This window comes from Lissotriton vulgaris, chromosome 7, assembly GCF_964263255.1.
Source record: "Lissotriton vulgaris chromosome 7, aLisVul1.2, whole genome shotgun sequence".
In the NCBI taxonomy this organism is placed as follows: domain Eukaryota; kingdom Metazoa; phylum Chordata; class Amphibia; order Caudata; family Salamandridae; genus Lissotriton; species Lissotriton vulgaris.
The window spans coordinates 1,097,220,321-1,097,241,407 of record NC_141695.1 but is presented as its reverse complement, the minus strand read 5'-3'; the positions used below and the strand labels follow the sequence as shown (position 1 = coordinate 1,097,241,407).

Below are 21,087 nucleotides of genomic sequence, written 5' to 3'. Positions count from 1 at the left end.
GATTAAAAAAACATTATTTGTTTAATTTCTTTGTCTCCTCTTCCTCTAGTATAGCCACCGTTTTTGCAAATGGCGGAAGGCTTGCTCAGAGGAGTTATTTTTTGTCTCTATAAGACTACTTGAGCCCCAATACCTATGTTTTGTCACCAAAATGTCTCGTGGTTCCTGAAATATGACATCATCACTGCAATACATCCTCCATTTTTAAAAATGTCATCCAGAAAAATTTGGCGTGTATCAGCAATGTCTATCCAAGCTAAATTCTCAAATTATCCAAAACGCAATCAAAAATGAAAATCTCTGGACAACAATTCTTTTATGGAGGCATATCAAGGGTCCGGGATTAACTTTAGTATGAAACCTGTTCCACCCCTACTTAGAAATTCACCCATGCAATTAAATCCCAGTGCTTTTTGCTTCAGTCTGATTTCACTGTGACCGTCATATCTTTCTGTGAATACATGAATAATTCTCTTCTTCGCTATTACCCAGTAACAATATCTTCTAGGCCTAAATGGTTTCTCAACTTCTTTACATCTCCCTTGCTTTCACCACTCACAAGTGCATCCTTTCCATCTGTTAAACTTCTCTGAATACCACATGCAGCATCCCCTAGCTACACACAATTTGCAGCCTTTCTCTTGTGATTGCAGGATTTGCCGTTTTAAAAAATGAATAGTTTCTTGACCTCTTGTAGTTAGGCTTCACTGCAACACTAATTGAATGTTTCCCTTTAGCATGTTTTTAATCCTGTGCATCCACCTTTTTAATCTAAGATGGGGCAAAGTAGCTCTGTGGTTTGAACCCTGAACCTTTAAAGTAACCAACCATTTGTCTGTTGATAAATGGCACCGAATTATCATCAACACACCAGAGTACCACCATCATCTAAATACACCTTCAAGAACACTATTCCCATGCTTGTTTAACACTCCTATGTAGCGATGCTGTGAGCATCAACAATCACTGTCTCATATCACAGTTTTATACTTGTTTGTTGCATTAGTTCAATTAAAGACACCTTAAATGATGCCCCTGAAAGCATTTCCAAACTTAAGTCCTCTTACCAGTTATTAGTATCTCATTGCTGTTTCTCAATTTTGGATTAAACTTTTTCAAATCGCTCTTCATCTACCTTTGGTAAGCCCAAATGAATTGTGCATATTTCTTCTTTGCCTTTAACAGCCACAATGTGCTGCTTCACAGTTTCTAGCCTGTATCTTGCTTCTGTCAAAATGTTCTCTATATCATAATTCCTGCATTGTCGCCAAAAACAATCATTGTCTTACTTTAGCAGTAGATGGCTATGCACTCATGTGCATCAGTTCAGTGATCTAAGAACAGCATACATACAGTCTTGCATCACCTCGTTCTCTGTCGGTCATCAGATTAAATACCACCCCAGTAACTGGTAAATGTAATGGACTAGGATGAATGTGAGGGAGTCACATAAAAGCTTACTATAAGGAGATTACACGCTTTGTTCTATTGCATGAGATTATTTTTAATAAATGTTAAAAAAAAAAAAATCTTTTGGAACATGTTTTATCAGACAAAAGACAAGTCAATAGTAAGGTTATCTTGGTTCTTTATTGGGCACCTCATAAGTAGTATTAAGAGGTTGAACTTCAAGGAAATTAAAGGAAAGAAAGGTCAATCTGGTTTTGTCGGTGTTCCTTAACTCCATTCTTCCTAGGTTTTCTCCCACTCCGCCTCCCATCCTCTTATGCATTCTCTTGAGTACCAGTATCAACCCTCGTGAAAATAAGCTGACCATGAGTGCATATTCTGATCGTCACTCTTTTCCCTTTCATCAGTCAACACTGCCATGCTCACAAGAATTAAGAGTTTTATTGTGTCTTTCACAATCTCAACTGGTGCTCCATAGTCCGGTCTTTGTGTTCTTACCAACCCTCAGTACACCTAGTGTCACCAAGACCCCCCTTATTAATGCCACTCTGTGACTGAATAAGAAGCACTTGGCTGGGGCCATGGCTCCGATCCCGGCTGCAGTGGTTGGGACCTCTGCACCTCATTTCCTCCGACTGCTGGGTGTACGCGTTGTTAATCCCTATTGCTCTTGCCAGATGACTCAGTCAGCTCTGGACCTTCTTCAAGCTGGTTCCCTTCGCTTGTCCCCTCTGCATACTGCGACTCATGAGCCCCTCTTATCTACTCTTTTCCCGAGCTGCTCTTTGTTACAGCCGTCCTCTTTAGTGGTCCGGCGTCTTCCTCCTCACTACTTTCCATATCCTTGCTCGGTTTTGAGTACTGGTTGGGCGCAAGGTCAATGGACAGAGTTCCTCGTCTGCGTGTACACCTAAAGCTGTACTCTCTTTCTTGTGTTGGAAGCAAGTGGCAGCATGCTGGATTTTACGCACTCTCCCGCCATCCCTTTCAAAACTCTGCCTTCAGCTTTGAAATACATGTAGCAAAATAACCATTCAGATCATTTAGGCATGACAAGATGATGGATATGTTAAATCTACATATTATAGAGAAATAATGGTCACAGGGAATCAAGAAGTTATTTTGTGCACCAAAGATACTACAATCTTAAATTCCATTTCTTTACGACCTATATTACATTCTCCAAGACATCTACATTGTTACTTCTGCTTATGTTGCCTCCATGTGCAGCATATGACTTCAGCTGTTGGCAAAAGAAGTCGTTTTAACCCAGCATCAAATAAATAAAGCCCTAGCGTACAGTTTGACCCTAACAGCTCTATGAATAAGGATGTTGTAACTAGTTAACTACCTCTAATCGCAATTTAACGAAACACTCCAGCATCATGGACTTCTCTGTTAAGGTGAAATCTTGTTCTCTCCTTCAGCCAAGGTTCGGCCGCTGTGCAGGATTCGAGTTGTAATCGTGAAATCTTTACGGTCCCTTATAGCAGCTTCAAAAATCCTACCAGCCTTCTCAAACAGCTACGGTCGGAAAACAAACTAAAGGGAAACAATAAAGACAGGTTAAAAAAACAAATTTTGTTCTAACCACCAGTCAGTCAATTGTCTCAAACCACAGATTTCTTTATGCCCAGAATATTGAAGCATTAGGCCAATATTAAATGTCTATTACCTGAACCAGTTTCTCTTGTGGGCTGTTTCTGCATGATCACTTTAGCTCCAAAACTTCTGCATATTGTTTCTGTGTTTCATACCAAAGCATCTCTTAAAGAATGTGACTTTCATTGTTCTGTCTTGCTTCGTTAGACCAAAGACTAGCTTGGCCTGTGACTGAGGAGTGGCATTTGAGAGACAAAACGGCTTACCACACTACACCATTTCATGCCATTTGGCTAGCTATTGAGGAAGCTTTCAGCACCCTAAACCAAAAAGGTGTCAGTTTTGCCTTTCCTACGATCAACAGCTCAAGGTCTTAGTGTCAAGTAATTTTTGATTTAGCCATGGCTAGAGAGAATGGCAGAGTTGCTGCCTTTGAAGTTAGAAACTCAAGATGGAATGTACTGCCCCCACATTCTGAAAGCAGATTCCTCAACAATTGTCGCTTGCAAAGTGGGTTGCCTATTGCATGTTGATCTCAATTCTCAACTGCAGCAGTAACATTGTTGGCCTTCAAAAGAGAAATATCCACTGCAGATATTCTTAGGAAAGTGACGAAGGATTACTCCCCGGATGCATCATTTAGAAAAGATGCAGTTTTTAGATGAGAATTTATGTACAATTTGTTTTGAATTTAGGAGGGATGTATACTGCACACCTTCTAGTATATTAGATTGTAATATTAGCTTCCCAGAGCGACTGAGAAAGAAACAAACTGCTTTCATGGGGATTCTGGTTCTATTAGACCTAGCTTTCCCATCTTCACACGAGCTATCTACAGTTGCCCTTGAAGCATATGCCTTACTTGAACCTTGCACAAAACTTGATAAATATGAAAATATTGGTCATTGACTTTTATATGAAAACCTAAAATGTGATCACTTCTTATATGAATACCAAATTCTTAAACATAACTGTTTTCTTGTAGCACCCGGTTTTGGATGAGCCCATTGCAGAAGCTGTCTGCATTCTCGCAGACCTGGATAAATGGACAGTCCAAGTGGCCAGTAGTCAAAGAAGGGCAACTGAGAATAAATTGGGAAAAGAGGTGCTGGTATCAAGCCTGGTATCCAATTTACTTCATTCCACGCTTCAACTTTATAAGCACCAGTTGTCACCAAATTTTGTAAGTATGTTAACATTTTTATTTAGAATTTAAAGAACCTAGAGCATGAAAAAAGTGAGCATTATTTTTTCCTTTCAGTTTTTTTGTTTAAATAAGCAAAATGACTCCAATGTGCAGCAGTCCCTCTTTAGTTAGTGGCCATTTAGCATTTCCACTGGAATATATTTTTGGGGAGTTATGTTTAACCGTGGGTTTTGAATAGCATGTTCTGTCCTACATCTGTTCTTTTATAATAGTTTTGAAGACTAAATCATTGTCAAAATACATTTCATCCATTCAGCATACAGCATGCTATTTTTTCAAGAAGGCTGGGACATGTTTAAAGGGCTACTTAATTGGGTGGCCCAGTCAGTGCTGCAGGCCCATTAGTAGCTTTTAATTGACCGGCTCCAGTCACATGTAGTACCACTTTACTATGGAGTTACAAGTAAATCAGATAGGCTAATTGGATGTAAGCCAATTCAGCCAGGTTTTAAGGAGAGAGCACAAACACTTTAACAATCGTTAGCAGTGGTAAAGTGCGCAGAGCCTTACAAGCCAACAAAAACTGGTTCAATAAACAGGAGGGTGAATGCAAAAGGTCTGGGGATGACTCGCACAAAGGGTCAAGTCCAATACCAAACAAGTTCCTTCACTCAAAATATGCAATTTCTGAAACCGCACATTTTCACGATGTGCTAAAGTGTTAACATCACACAGATTCCCTTTATTTATAAAATTACAACATTGTCGTTGGCTCTACATCTCGGATCTGACAAGGCCCCAGCTTCTTTCAAGGTAAACCTTTTGCCAGGCCCAATCCTCCTTTTTAAATACATACAAGTCACCCCTAGAATGACCGTGAACAGCCTAGAAGGCAGAGTGCTGCGTATTAAAAAGTAGGACATGTACTTTTAAGCTTTACATGTCCTAGTAGTGAAAAACTCTTAATATGTTTCTTCACTACTGCAAGGCCTATCTCTCCTGTAGGATAACCTTAGAATACCTTATTACATTTAATATGTCATAGCTTTTAATTGGGAGCAGGTAGACCGGTTGAGTTTGGTGTCTAAAGAATTGTAATTAAAAGCCCTCTTTAATTGTAAAGTCTGATGTTTAATTGTAATTCTGAAAATGCCACTTTTAGAAAGTTGGCATTATCTTGTCCTACCAAGAACAACAGGAGAGAAAGGGTTTAGATGTTCACTCTTACACCCCTTTTCTTACTATTATTAACCAACAGAAGAGTGACAAATCAATAAAGGACAGCCTTGTGGAAAAGCACGAAGTGTCCAGAAAAGAAAAGAGAAAAGAGAAAAACTCTGAGGGGAGGGACAATACAAAATAAGTTTTTAAGAACCCTCGCTCACCAACCTAGTGGTGACATGCTTCATCACTGGGTTCCCACAGGAAAGACCTAATGTCTTTCCAGTGTGCTTCAACGCCTGTTTACAGCGGAGCTGGTTTTGTGTGTGTTGAGGGTGTTTTGTGAAGCCAAATAAAGCTAAGTGAGTGCAAAGAAATAGAAAAAATTATAGAAAAAATTAAAAAGTGCAAGTACGTGACTTTCAAATATTTTATTACTAGTCCGATTTGCACTGGTCAAAAACAAGGGTGAATGGACCATAGGTGTGGTCTCAATTATGGTAGACCCCTAGTCCATATAAGTGAATTTGGTCGACATGTTTCTGCTTATGACGAGCCCGAGTCGCTCAGCTTTCTTCAGGACCTTATAAAAGTGTGATCCTCCGGTGGTGTACACGCCCTAAGGTGTACCCTGCGGTGAGGAATTTGTGTAAAAAATTGGAAATATTATCTTTTTCCAAAAAAGTATGTTTATACTTACGGCTGTGAAGCCGTTTTAGACCCACGCAGCAATTTTGCTGGAGTCGTGTACCTGTGGGGAAGGAACATTTCAGTAATTAGAGAGAAATATCCCCAATAGATACAGTATTACAACTGATAATTATTGGTGTGTCCCATCACCCAAACAGAAAAAACACCTATATAGTGAACTATTCATGATAAGTGTTTTATAGCCTTGGTTGCATTACGTTAGTAGGTATAAGGTATCATTCCAGCCTCTACAAAATTGTAAGCGCCACTGTGTCCCACGTATTATGCGACATCATTTTTTCAACTCTGAAAATTACATAGAAGGGTCTAAATATAGTGTGTCTTCAAGACTCATGAGACAACATTTAAGCCCAACACTTCACTATTTGGCGGTGAGTGAAATAGAAGTTAACAATGACTGCAATTCATAAAGCTACACTAATCACATCTTACGCTAAAAACGGAATATTCACACACTCCGTGGTTTAAAAAGGTTTCAAACCGCATTAACAATAGAACAAAAATAGAACAAAGGTCCCGCTTTAAACTCACAGGAGGCACATCAATACAGAACCTCATGGGCACATAACGCGGTGTGGGGTAATCTTCACGCTGCAAACTGTGCAAACGGAAAAAACTAACAAACCGGAATGCTTAGATTATGTGCCGCCCGAAATCCACGTAGGGTCAAAAAAAGGTGTTTTTAAGTATGGGCGTCCTTCAGGCATCCCCGGTCACTTACATTTCTGCCAGCGAAATTTTCAAGGCAAAACAAAAATCCCAGACGAAACAAAGTTTAGGCCAGTCCATTTGGTTTCACACTCCCTTATCGTCAGGAATTCGGTAGCAAGCTCCCGTTGGTTTGTCCTCCGCTTCAGGTAGGTTGAACAGGATACCGAATGTGAAATGAAAGAAAATAAAACAACCGTCACTCTGGACTCTTTTTCGTTCTCATGTGCTGAGGGGGAAGGAGTGAGGGAAGAGCACCCGAACCATCACCAATGCTGTATACAAAAAAACTGTGATGTGAATAAACAACAAAAGAGAAAACACAACACTTTCGTTTGGGAGGTTCCAGGGATTTAAAGCTCTCCCCCCTCCCCTAGGTTATGGCTGCTTGCTGGGGACCCCTTCTTAAACCAGCCCCGCACTCTAGAACGTACCTCTGAGAGGTCTCGTGGTACCGAATCGGGTCCGGCTCCCGTTCTTGGTTCCTCCGTGGATGGCAGCTCTGGGGCTTTGGCGTCTCGTGTTCTTTGGCGCCTCGTGTTCTTCGAGGTGTAACGAGGCTTGGTCGGCGTCTCCCTCCGGTCTGCGATTCCTCTCCAGCTCCTCCTGGTCTCACAGCTAACCGTGGTCCGAATACGAGACATCCTCCTCAGGTCCCGTACCGATTAAAAAGTCCGCTTCCTCGTCCTCTGGTACTCTCATTGGTGCATTTGACCCGGTCACGTGAGATGGCTGCCCCTCCCGGAAGAGAAAGGTTGTTGAATTAAAGGGGCCGCTGCAATCCTGATGTAGCGTGTCCCATGGTGACTGTAAAAGAAGCACAGGAGAGACATAAGGAGGCAGTTGGTCATCCCCCCCCCCCCCCCCCCCTTCGCTTAACGTGTCCCCGGTGAGCGTCTTCTGACACTCTGCCTCATATGAGATCGGAGTTTTGTGTTAGTCATGATGAGTAATAAATCAGCTGTTCATCTCTATCTATGCATGTGTATATATGTATAGTATACTCATTTATGTATGGGTGCGTGTGTGAAATATGGACTGCAATTCTGGTATGTGTGGCACTGACACGGAGGGTAATTCTCTGTTGATTGACTTGCAAAACACGGCTTGAAGCAGCAGGCTGAGTGTTCTATATTGTGATCAATATCCCAATAAATGCATATTTATTTGATGTACCTACCTTGTTTTCTAAAATTTACATTTTCCTTCCAGCTAAGATGCGTTACATTTTATGATCCATAAAGTAACACAATACAATAAAATACGATACATAAAGAAACTAAACAGTTGTGTTTTAGTTTCACTGAGCAGAAAGTAAATATTTAAAGCTTGAAGTTAGTTTTTGTATCACTGATGTGAGCTAGGAGGTGGAGAGTAAACATAATAAAATGAGTGTTCAATTTGATTTACCTTTATAGCCCCTGTACAATGTAAGCCAATGGTGTATAGGCTGTTGTGGATGTACTTTATTTTCAGTTGTTTGGAGATAAACTTGCATGGAAGCGAGGCGAGGACAGATTCCCTACTATCATGACCTTCACATCCCCTGCAAATCTGTTTCTATGGGTCATACCAAGCCATATCCGCCGGGGCAATATTAAGTCTTTTCATTATGCTTTTTTTTGTTTCTCTTTAGTGCATCATGCACCTTGAAGATCGACTGCAGGAGTTGTATTTCAAAAGCAGGATGCTCTCAGAATACCTAAAGGGACAGGCACGAGTCCGTGTGGAAGAATTGAGCAAAGTGTTGGGGTATGTCTTCATTTGTAATATTTTTGGGAGATCCTCAGCGACTCCATGTAAAAGTGTATCAACAACAAATGCTCCAGGTATATCACTCTACTTGTTTGATTGCAGAGAACCTCTTTGATACCTGCTTAACTGATGAGATTGAAAGCGAATAGTAGAAACAGGTAGGGAGAGAGAGAGAGACCTGTATTCATATGGACATAGCATATGTCATTACTGCAGTAGCATTTTATAAGGGGACAATTGACAAAACTGCTACAGCACATTTATGCGTAAGAGTCTGCTTCTCTCACAGTGGTGTTAGTGGGTCATGGGTCTCAAAGAGCCAAGTCTGAATCGGAAAATTTTAAGAATGTAAAATGTCACTGTCAAGGGGAGCCTTTGTTGCAATGGGCCTTAGAAGTTGAAAGTCCTCCTGTGACTCCATCTGTGGGTGAAGAGTAATGCCCAGTGCGTCTAATGCTACTGTTGAGTGGTTATGTTTTGAAACAATGACTTGCATCCTTGACTCTTTACATAGAGGTTTTGTGAGATATAATGGGCTACGGGCTCGTGACAGGAAATGCCTTATGCTCTGAGGGAAATTACAAAATGTCAGTGACCCCCATCCCAAGACAGTTGTTCAAAAGAGGGAAAACATGCATAGTTGACTTCACTCAGCCTTAATATACAGTTGATACATCCAGTTAAGGGGAACTATGTTCTTCAAGATTAAAGTGTTTCACAGCCCTTGCTTGAGGATGGTAAAACCTGTCGCTGTGAAGTAATCCATGCTGATATCTCCTAAAGAATATGTATTCATCTTTCTTCTGTTCCCAAATTGAGGGTGTCCTGTCAACAAGTAGTGGAATAAGATTTGCTTAATTGTGTGTCTGTTACCTACCTCAAGTTCAAAACCCCTGGTTTGTGACATTGCCCTGTAAGTGAATGGGAGGTGGGCAACTGATTTTTCTCTGTTCCTCATGGTTCTGTTACTGTCTAGTGTGTTTTCTTTTGTTTGCACCTCTGGCCTGTTACACATATTTGAGATTATAAGTCTTTCTTCTTGAGACATCATCTGTTTGTGCGAGATGATCACCCCCGTCCTCCCAAGAAGACTGCATCCTTTGTATAACAAATAGTTCCCAGTCCAGTGTTTACCTAGAGACTGCACAGATGTCAAATATCTGAATAGTTAACTAGTTGGACCGAGAAACACAAAAATTGATGGGTGGAATACTTAAATTAATCTATTACTCTGGACAACATCCTAGGCCCTAGTTTCTTCTTTTTTTTCCGGCCATTGAACAACTCAAACAGAACCAGACCTGTGCAAATCGGCTTTGCTTCTGCTACAGAAGGAAGCATCCAGCCCAAACTGGCAGGCCACGTCCCCTCTGAACAGGAGCAAATGTAACACATATATGGGCCTTGTCAGTAGTGTAAAGCTATAGCACAGTTCTATGGCACAGTAAACATGGGACCATTGCTTAATTTCAGGTGGTTGTAGGTGGTGCCTACCGGCATTCTGTTTTTTTGGGGACCAGGACTTATTTCTAATCATCAGGCTTTGACCCAGAGTACGAGAGAGGAAGGCAGAAAAGAGGGAAATGTAAGATGATTAGAAATAAAAGATAACCGTTATAATTGGATAAGTTGGGCTGAAATAACCCACCAGAGCGAGATAGAGGAGCAGGAAGTGTCTGGTGGTGGATGAAAGAGGCTGATGTGGAATAAAAACTAAACAACTTAGTTATTCTATAAAATCAATATTGGGCAGTGGGATTCTGAGAAAAAATCTTGTCCCTTTTTCTTTTAAAAATGAAGCACTGCGTGGGACCTATGTCTTGGAATATCTGTTGGCATCTTAACATCTGACAGGAATTTCCTAAAATAGTTGCACAACTTTTTTTTCATCGTCCCAGGTCAAACATCACAATTAACAAGCATTTACAATGCAATGGTTTCGCATTTGGAAGTTAGAGCTTTTGGCATTGTAAATGACAAATGTTGTATTTATGTGTTGGTTTTGAAAACAGATAAATAAATGGCATTGTCATTTACATTGCCATTAGCTTAATCTCTCGCAAATGTGAGATCTATTGTACCCTACGGACGAGCTCAGCAGACAGCAATTACTACCACACACACACACCCAGAGCGCCACACACACACACACCCAGAGCCACACACACACACACACACACACCCAGAGCCACACACACACACACACACACACCCAGAGCCACACACACCCAGAGCCACACACACACACACCCAGAGCCACACACACACACCCAGAGACACACACACACACACACACACACACACACACACACACACACACACACACACACACACAGAGACACACACACACAGAGACACACACACACCGAGCCACACACACACAGAGCCACACACACACACCCAGAGACACACACAGAGCCACACACACCCAGAGCCACACACACACCCACACACCCAGAGCCACACACACACCCAGAGCCACACACACACACACACCCAGAGCCACACACACACCCACACACCCAGAGCCACACACACACCCACACACCCAGAGCCACACACACACACACACCCAGAGCCACACACACACACACTAAGAGCCACCCACACACCCAGGGCCACCCACACACCCAGGGCCACCCACACACCCAGAGCCACACACAAACCCAGAGCCACACACACACCCAGAGCCACACACACACCCACACCCAGAGCCACACACACACACACCCAGAGCCCCACACACCCAGAGCCCCACACACCCAGAGCCCCACACACCCAGAGCCCCACACACCCAGAGCCCCACACACCCAGAGCCCCACACACCCAGAGCCCCACACACCCAGAGCCCCACACACCCAGAGCCCCACACACCCAGAGCCCCACACACCCAGAGCCCCACACACCCAGAGCCCCACACACCCAGAGCCACACACACCCAGAGCCACACACCCAGAGCCACACACACCCAGAGCCACACACACCCACACACCCAGAGCCACACACACCCAGAGCCACCCACACACCCAGAGCCACACACACACCCAGAGCCACACACACACCCAGAGCCACACACACACCCAGAGCCACACACACACCCAGAGCCACACACACACACTCAGACCCACACACACACACACTCAGACCCACACACACACACTCACACACCCAGAGCCACACACACCCAGAGCCACACACACCCAGAGCCACACACACCCACACACCCAGAGTCACACACACCCACACACCCACAGCCACACACACCCACTCACCCAGAGCCACACATACACCCACACACCCAGAGCCACACATACACCCACACACCCAGAGCCACACACACACCCACACACCCAGAGCCACACACACACCCACACACCCAGAGCCACACACACACACACACACACACAGCCACACACACCCATAGCCACACACACACACAAAAACGTCCCTAGTTACAGTTTAACCGGCTTGTATATGGCTTTGTACTAATGGAATATGTTAATGTAACAACTCACTGTATGATGTTTCATTGGGTTCTCTGCTCGTGATGCATAATTCTGTCCTCAGTAAAGTTAAGAATGCCTTCTGCCACCCAAGGCCGTCACTCCCGGCAAGCCTCATCCCAGCATATCCTCCTCTCCTGCCAAGGGAATAGTGAAAAACATCTTCTGTGTATCTTGCAGCGGTACATCTGGTACAATAACAAAGCTTTTGTAGTGATTGACAAGTTCTTGAGAGTACGCCAGTAACTAAGTGAGCAAATGCATTCGCTGAAGATTTCTGTGTACAGTCAACCCCAAAACATTTAAAATCCGGAGGGGTTAACTCTGTATTTAATCTTTGTGAGGATGATACAAGGGTAATGCTGACATTTGTTGTGTGGAAAGAGTAACTCGTTAAAGAGCAGGTTGCCGCGTACGGAGGTCAGAGCCGTCCGTGGCAGAATGCGACCGAGTGCCCTCCGCCGAGATCTAGGTTTCCAGGAACCAACCTCCTCCATGGCGTGAACGCCGGCGGTCTGTGGGTGCTGCAAGAACTTGTCAGAGGCAGCGACAGACACAAAATGGTGCGCGAGGTGGGCATTCATTCTCATGGATTCTGCCACAGGCCCAGCTGTCCCTTCCCTCCCGCCGGCGCTCGGCCTCAGCATGGTGCTTGTCTGGACAGTTGCCAGGTCAGTAGCCCACATCCACCGCTAGAGTCCTGGGTGTAGTGACGCGCCCCTCGGCAGCGTCACGCATCGCTCTATACTACAGGGTCTTCTACGAATGTTTGTTGTTGTGGTGAGTCGAGTCGAGTCAAGGCTGGGTAGCAAGTATTTCAAGTTTGACGGCAGGGGAGGGGTACTCGTGTCAGCTTTTCATGATGGGAAGAGTCCCGGGTGGAACGGTTTCGTTGGGGGCGGCTCAGAGCATTCCATACGCAAGGGCGGAGGTTTATTACAACCAGTCCGCACTTCACAGTCGGGGGCTGTTACATTTGCACTCCAGACCTCGGCGTAGTTATGATTGTTACAGTCCTGCGCTTTAGGGTTGCAACATCGAAGCACTGGGAGTCGAAGGGGTGGGATGACACGAGTCATCGCTGGGAATGCCCTATCGTTACTCCCAGTATTAGAGCAGGCGGGGTAGTGGGTTGTCAGCCCAGAACTCAAGCATGAGGTGGAGGGTTCGTTGCTGAACTTGCTGTCGATCACTACAGATCTGGTCTTTGGCACTGGCCGGACCCTCCTAGAGCTGCCAATGCACCGGTACTATGACATCGCACTTGTTACCACAGTACGAGAGCAGTTACTACAGCCCCGCATGGGATGACCGCTGCCTACCACAGCCGTCTGCTTCTGGTTGGCGAATGACCCTACAATCAGCACCCTACAATTATTTATGTATGTATGCGGTTTTTTTATAGCGCGGCGGACTTTACTCGAAGGTGTCGGAGCGCTCAATGATTCCAACATTCTATGCTGCCTCCTTAAACAGATGCCTCTTCACCCCTGAAACACTCTCTCAACACCCCCGCCATTAGTACCCCACATCTAACTTTTAACCCACCCTTCTAAGATTCACCAATCACACAAAGAATTAGCTGCAGCTCTACTTGGCAGCCACGGTGGGCAGTACTTCAGGCACCCCCACCATCGAGCGAGAGCACGACAGCTCCCTTTTCAGAAAGACATTCACCTAAGGATGGAATAAATCCTGCCACCACCCCCTTTCCAAAGGAACACCCCAGAAATATCACGGGAATCTACAATAAACAAGAAAACGGTCTCAGACTGATGAGATGGACCCTGGGATGCGTGCACTCGGACGGGCACATGGACAGCGGACGGGGGGACGGGCACACGGACAGCAGGAGGGGGGACGGGCACACGGACAGCGGGAGGAGGGGGGGGAACGGGCTCACGGACAGCGGGAGGGGGGCAGGAACGGACAGCGGGACATCGCGCAACCCACCCCTGCAAAGGACACTTCCAAAATGGCGAAAACAAGCTTAAAAACAAACAAAAAAAACACACCCACAGCCGCATGGCTTGGGCAAAAGCCTAAAAGTCTCGGGAACGCCCACGAATCTGCTCCGGCATTGACTGACAGATCTCTGTTCCAATCGCTAGCCTCCATTTATGGAGCTAGCCAATGGAACAGAGGGGCGAACTACACACACATACTCTAGACAAAAGATTTCCCCCTGCGCGAAACGCTGCTTGCGCAGCTTTCGACAGGCGAAACCTAAAAAGGATTTTGTTCTGGACAGATTACCACAATCCTAGATCTTAATGAAAGTGCAGAGTATTTCATTTATGATGGAGCCTTTGCTGGACTATGAAGTTACATTTGTGGCCGCATGGAGGTGAGAGTACTTAATCCAGGTGTTTGAGAAACACAATTTTACACTCAAGACTAGATGAAGTTTAGCCTTCAAAGAGTACAATGAGTAAGGAATACCTAAAAGCTCAACATCCAAGAAATGATCATGTGGCCATGCCATTACAGGTGGTTTCATCAAGGTGTATGCAAAGTAGTTCTCTTCAGATGGTTAAGCCAGGGAGTTGGCGACAGTCAAAGCAGACCCTTCCAAACTTCTGCCACCTTTTATCTGATGAGCTGGGCTGCAGCTGTACTTTGTTGACCTCCGGAGACCAAAGAGTTAAACTCAAAATCATGTAGTAAATTCGTGTTCACAATCACTCCTTGTCTGCAGTCTCCCTGTTGGTCTTGATCACTTCAGTCCATAAACCCCACTTCCGTATTATTAACTCCATTACTAACACTCCTAAGCAGGGGGAAGGAGGTTAGGGGCTCAAGATTTTTTCGATGTGGCTGAATAGGCATATCTTCTTGGGTGCAGCCATACTGTACCTCCATATAGCTGGGACCCGGCTAGGTGGTGGATAATTGTGGCAGAGGAGTAGGCCTCCTCCATACTAAAAGATAGAGGAGAATGTAAACATGTCTTCCCGATCTAAGGGAATACCAGAGGTGCCCAGGTGAATATACGAGTTGTTGTTCAGGCTTGCCAGCTATGTTTTTTATTGTAGAAAATAAATAAAAATAAGTTATTAAAAAAAAGTTGCTTTTCAATAGATCTCTGATAAGGGCCCGTCAAACAGCCTAAAATGAAAAAATGTCATTCTTTTAGGGTGCGAAAAATAGCAAAGTCGAATAGTTGGAAGAAGATGCTGCTGGTTTTCATCCTTAAAATAGAACATAATAACTTTACTTTTTAGGTAGCTGGTTTTTAATTTGATTGAAGGCATTCAGAAAGGTCTAAACTGAAGTACTGCCAAAGAGTAAGGTTTATTCACGTTACAAGTCCCAAATGGTTAGTGGGCGGAGAGCTAGAGTGTTGCACAGCCCTCGTTGGGCCTTCTATAGTGGGACCAGATGCACCTGTGTGTGGTTAAACATCATTCTTTGAAGCTGTCATGACTCTGCCACAGGTTGATAACAGGGGAGAGACTTTTGAAGCAAGTTCTTGTTTGTCGCCCTGTGCATTAACAAAAAAGTTCATAAACGCCTCCAGTAATTTTCATATGCTTTCGGAGACACTTCTATTTTAGAACATGGGAACTGCCTACCAAATGGGAATGTACTGCCTTTTAATGTCATCATTGTATTAGTATTGCATATTGAATTCATATCATCACGTGGCTGGCAATAATCTTTTGTTTTGTTATGTTTGCTTTTTAGAATTGAATCCAACGATCTACCATTATTAGCAGCTGTTGCAAGCACTCACTCTCCATATGTTGCTCAGATACTACTTTAAATGCCACTCCGCAGAAAAATAGACTGTGTTTGTTGAAAAGTAAATGAGGAAGATGATGCAAATCCTGCAGAACTCAACTCCTTAGCCGAAGGATTTTAACTGGCAAATTCACGTGTACATACAAAAAATTTTTTTGCACATCTGGAAAATTATTTTTTTAAGATCCCTCGACAAAGCATCATATTGATGATTGTACAATATGGACGACAGTGTCTGCCATGGACCCTAGTTCAAGCAAGGAAGACTGGCACCATGTCCCAAGTAGCGTACTAAAATACAGCCATATATGGCTTGTTGCTCACACTTCTGGGCTCCGGCGCCACTCAACTCATGATAAACACCTGTCAGTTGATGAGCTATTGGACTGCCTTTCAACATTTGCTAGTAGGGCAATGTTTAGTGAAGAATCCAATCATTTTTAGTAATATCTTGACATAACCCCGGCTAGTAAATATGAATTGAACAACTAGACGCTCATGTTCTGTTTTCCGAGCTGCTCAATTTTTATATTTGATTTCAACACTGCAGGTGACTTTGCTTTTTGTTTGTTTTGGAGGTTGGAAGGTCACAACAGGTTGTTTTTTTCCGACATCCGAACAATTCTCTTGGTTATGAAAAGTTTGTTGTACATAGGATTTTACACTTTGCTGATTAAAACTAAATAATGTATTGTCATAAAATAATTTGTTTGATGCCTTCAGCTGCTAAATGACCTGGGACAGTCTATCAACGAACAGTGTGCAAAAGGGAAACAAATATATTTTAAATCAAAAGGGTCAAAAGCAGACTGAAAGCTTGGCAATTTTGTTAAATATTTCATAAGTACAACTCATCATATCTTTAAAAAGTATCTTAATTGTCAGTGTCTCAGAGCAAATCCATTTGTATTCATTCTTGGAGAAAATAGATTTGTATTTTCTGAAGAGTTGCTGCAAAATGATGGCTTTATGTTCAATTTCACAGCCTTGTGTACTGATGTCACAATTATACCTAAAATGAAAATCATAATGCTACTAAATTGTAAAGCAGTTTCCATGTTTTCCAAACAAAGTCTTGTGTTCATCAGCAAGAAATAAGTGTGGTATTTCTATCCTGGTCACTATATGTGATGAACAAACCCATTGGCAAGGAGCTGCCAGAAGCATTTTGTACAAATACCGTCCATGTGGAATATGTCTTTGGTAATGTAGTTGGCTGTCAACAGATGTTGTCACCTGTCTGTACTACCTCAATCTATTTTGACATCTTGTCTCTAGTGTTTTTATTTGGCTTCTTTTTGTATGTTTGTTTCTAGTTAACCTTCGTGAATTTTGTCAAATTTCTCCTCTTTTAAAAGTGCTGGAAGGATCTGCTGTAACAAAAACAGCATACAGAAATTACCTTTATCTCCTGTTATTTATTTAGACCACGCAGCATGCAAGACAATTGGACGGCAGATTGCAAGCTGGAGTTAAGGTTGCTAGTTCCTAAATAAAACCGATAATAGAATGCTTTTCTGGAGGGGTGCAGCAAATGGACCTTGGTTCAGGCTCCTTTAGCACTCATTGTTAACATTCTGGATTTTAGATGGCCTGTAAGTGCTATGAATCTGATCTGATTTTAGAAACCTTTTTAAAACTGGTGTGTTCAAACGTTGCCTTTCCGATTCAGCTCTTCATTCAGATGCAAGATGACCAGCATCAAGAGGGAATTTTCTTGATGCTGTATACAGTTTATATACATACATGGAAATTAAATATGGATAAATAGTGGAAGTCTTCTCTAGTAATGCTTTTCATTACCTGCGAAACAGATTGGACACTATTTAGACTTCAGCTCTACCTTAAATATTCCAACTCTTGATCATTCAAAGTCATGTGATAAAAATCTACTAAATTTAATTTTAATATTAGGCAGGACTTGCCACCCCTTATCAGAGGTGTGGCTGGACAGCTAAAAGCAAGAACAAGATGTGTTCGAATTTGTTTTTTCCTAGCAAGCTTGTCTGGTCATTGTGTTTAGCTGGTTAGATTAGCATCACCATGTGTGATGCACTTTCTTTTCACGTCTGTTTACCTACTAGTTGTGAGTTATGCACATATAATTCCTCTAATTTTGTGAGCATTCAGTGTTCTAGGCATGACCATCAGTCCTTATCAGAAATATTTGTAAGTAAAGCATGATTCCCAAAGTCCTGTATAAGAGCTTATCCACTGAGCTATCCATGTGTACGTAATGACCGTGAGCTGCATAATTTATGTTGTTTAATAGTGCATGCTCAAACATGAAGTTTTCTTGCTTTGATACAACTTCTTGGCTTTCATTATTAGTACTACATGTAATTTCTCTTACTGCAGGACCAGGCATGAAATGTAATCTTCCATTCACAGTGGATTCCTTTGTTTATGGGTTCTAAAGCCTTTGTATGTGCCATTTATGATCCTCCCCCTGCACTCTAAAATTTTAATAACAATATGGCTACACTTGTTGCTCATGCGTGTTTGTGGGATTTGGAATTGTTAATGAGTGGTGTTTTAAATTTGAATTTCGACATGATGAGAGCCATGTGGTTTATCTTTCCTCCCATCACTGTGAATATCTTGGTACACTAACAAGATACAACTTTGCACGATTGGGTAGTAAACTCCCTGATCTTAATGCAATCTGCAGATTTTCCCGCAAAGTAGAAAAGCAACTTCAACTTTAATTCAAATTGGCATAATGGCTGTATGATATATATATACAGTTGTTGAGGATGTTATGGCATTTTGGCAAATCAGATTAGATTTCAGTCCATCTATTCTGGATGAGTACAGTATTTGCTCATCATTCACCTGTAAAATGGTTTCCCCCTCATTCGTCAATATAACTAACGTACATGCACCTTTCCTGATACGGTCAGTCAGTAGTCAATGTTGAAACAAAAATGGGGGGATCGTAACTAAACTTTTAATAGAAAAATAAATTGCATAAACATATCCTGCAGCCATCAAGCTCGATATAGATGTCCCTTAGTGTAAATGTTTCCAGAACTTTTGCACCTTACTTGATTGCGTACAAAAGCCATTGTTAACTAAGATATGTACAGGGATGTATTAGATGGTTTAAACAGTCATGTGCAGCACCTCTTTCCTCATTCTTCATTTAAACCTGAACAATACATTCTTTCAAAAATACATTTTAATGTGTAGGCTCATGAAGAGCTCTTAGAGGCGTTTTCTTTGTCCAACCTAGCAATAATTATAATAATGCCAGAATTACCTGGCTGTTGCACTACCACAGACTTTATAAAGTCTGAGGCTATTTCTCACCAGCACATCACTGAGGACATTGTGTTCTCTCTATCATACCTATTTATATTGAGAGGTTTCACTTAACCTTGTTTATGTTGTATTTCCTTGTTTCTGTGATCATCTTCCAAACTATTGTTCCTTGTGTTTTCACTTTCAGTATCGCCGTCTCTGCAAAAAGAAAATCTAGGATTTATAAAAACTAAAAACAATTACTACTTGTACATTTTCAAATTCATGTGTACTCTTTTTGCAAGTTCATTAGCAAAACCTCATCTTCACAAAGAAATAATGTATTAAAATATATAAAAGAAAACTATTTTTGTAACGCAGCACTTAAATATACAGTTTTGACTTTTGTATATATTTGTTTTCTCCTTTATAGTAAAGACTCTTCTGTATTGTTGGTAAATCACACTTTGATAAGTAGCCCCATATATTTATACCCTCAAACATGAACAAACATAAAATCGTTCAAAAAATATTGCATCTTTTCATTTATGGTTTCTGAAAGTTCTAGACCTGTTTTAAAATAATTACTGTCCATTTGTGTGTCTTCACAGACTTCCTATGTATGACCTTTCTTAGTCTTCCTGTCAGCTTCAAACACAGATATTTAGTGTATTTGAAGACATAAAGGGGACGGATATACAACAAATATTCTGATACATATACTCAATCACATAGGCAAACATCCATTCATAGGTGGGCAGTTTAAGAACTTTGCGCTGCACAGGGACCCAAGACGCGTGTTTCTTTTACTTTTATGCAAGGAAAATCTTTGCGCTGTAATGTGATGAATAGCGCATTGTTAGATTGCCCATCGGTGCAAGGTGGCCAATCAAATAAACAGAATTGTTTAGAATCATCATGCATACTGTCAAAATAATTGGTTGCTGTTGCAACACACGTGTTTTTTCATAAGCATCCTGTGTCTGTAAATAAATGTACAGCAGTAGCACCTTTACAAATTCATAACAAAAAGAGTGTATTTTTTAACAGATTAGTTTTGACATTTTCATAATTTGTCAGCGTGTAAACACATGTACTGTTGCTAATTTACAGTTTACTAAATCTGCTTTCATGATTGCCAGACAAAAAAATAATTTTTTTTAGAGCATACAGTCGGGGGCTTCCTGGTTTTGCAATCTGCAAACATTGGGATATCAAACAAAAAATATGCAAGTAAATAAATGTATGACCGATATTTTTCCTCCGTATGTGCAGATGTTTTATATCTATTTTTGCTTTGTTTAAATTATTCAGATGGCATTATGTGTAAAATGCTGGATACATGTACATAGCTGTTCTATACTTGCTTTGTAAATATTTTCCAAGATGTGCACTGTATTGTAATAATCATTCTCAATTTTTGGGGAATTTTGTGCAATAAATACAGACTGCAGTCTCTCAGTTACCTTTTTGCTGTTCATTTTTGCCTACTTTCCGGATGCGATATTTAAAAATGCAGTGTGACGGTTTTGTTCATTGATTGTTTTTGCCCAAACAAAATCACAGTCTATTTCAGAAATCTGGAGATCATGTGACACATTGTTTTTTCTCTCTTGATGATTGTTGTACAATCTGTGTTTTTGGTGCTATCCCTGTCAAACTGTGCAAGTGAAGTTAATCTACACTGTGTGCTAAAGTAGTATTCAAAGCATAGATAAAATGAGCCTCACTGAAAAAGTACATTTTCTGTAACAATAATGGAACGCAGCCGTGAGGGATTAAATATCTTTATTGTGTATGTCATAGCTTATTTTGATATCCAGTATGAAAATATTTGCTCTGAAACTATAAAAATTTTGCTTTGCCCTCTGCATTGGGGGCCACTGTTTAAGTAATCATTGATGGATGTAGTGGTTTCTAATTGTATGCAGAAGGTGTCACAAGTGTACAATTACAAACTTTCAAACGTATTCCACAGTGCTTCAAGAATGCATAATATTGGTCCTCAACCAAAATATAAATGGATAAGTTGGTATAGGTTAGTAATTATTGTAAACCTACAGATAAGGTGGTGGATTTTTGAAAATAAGCGAAGTGTTTGAA

At 41.8% G+C, this 21,087-nt stretch overlaps 1 protein-coding gene across 5 annotated transcripts in view; it reads left to right on the top strand.

The window, feature by feature from the left end:
- The window catches only part of FNIP1 (folliculin interacting protein 1), a 373,696-nt gene extending 353,251 nt beyond the window's left edge, over window positions 1-20,445 (top strand). For all 5 annotated transcript variants that reach the window (XM_086931544.1, XM_086931546.1, XM_086931543.1 and 2 more), the window contains 3 exons: window positions 3,998-4,195; window positions 8,376-8,491; window positions 15,685-20,445. In XM_086931544.1, the coding sequence (XP_086787670.1) occupies window positions 3,998-4,195; window positions 8,376-8,491; window positions 15,685-15,763 (393 nt within the window). In that variant the 3' untranslated portion in view covers window positions 15,764-20,445. The remainder of the gene's footprint in view (window positions 1-3,997; window positions 4,196-8,375; window positions 8,492-15,684) is intronic.
- The last annotated feature ends 642 nt before the right edge of the window (window positions 20,446-21,087 follow it).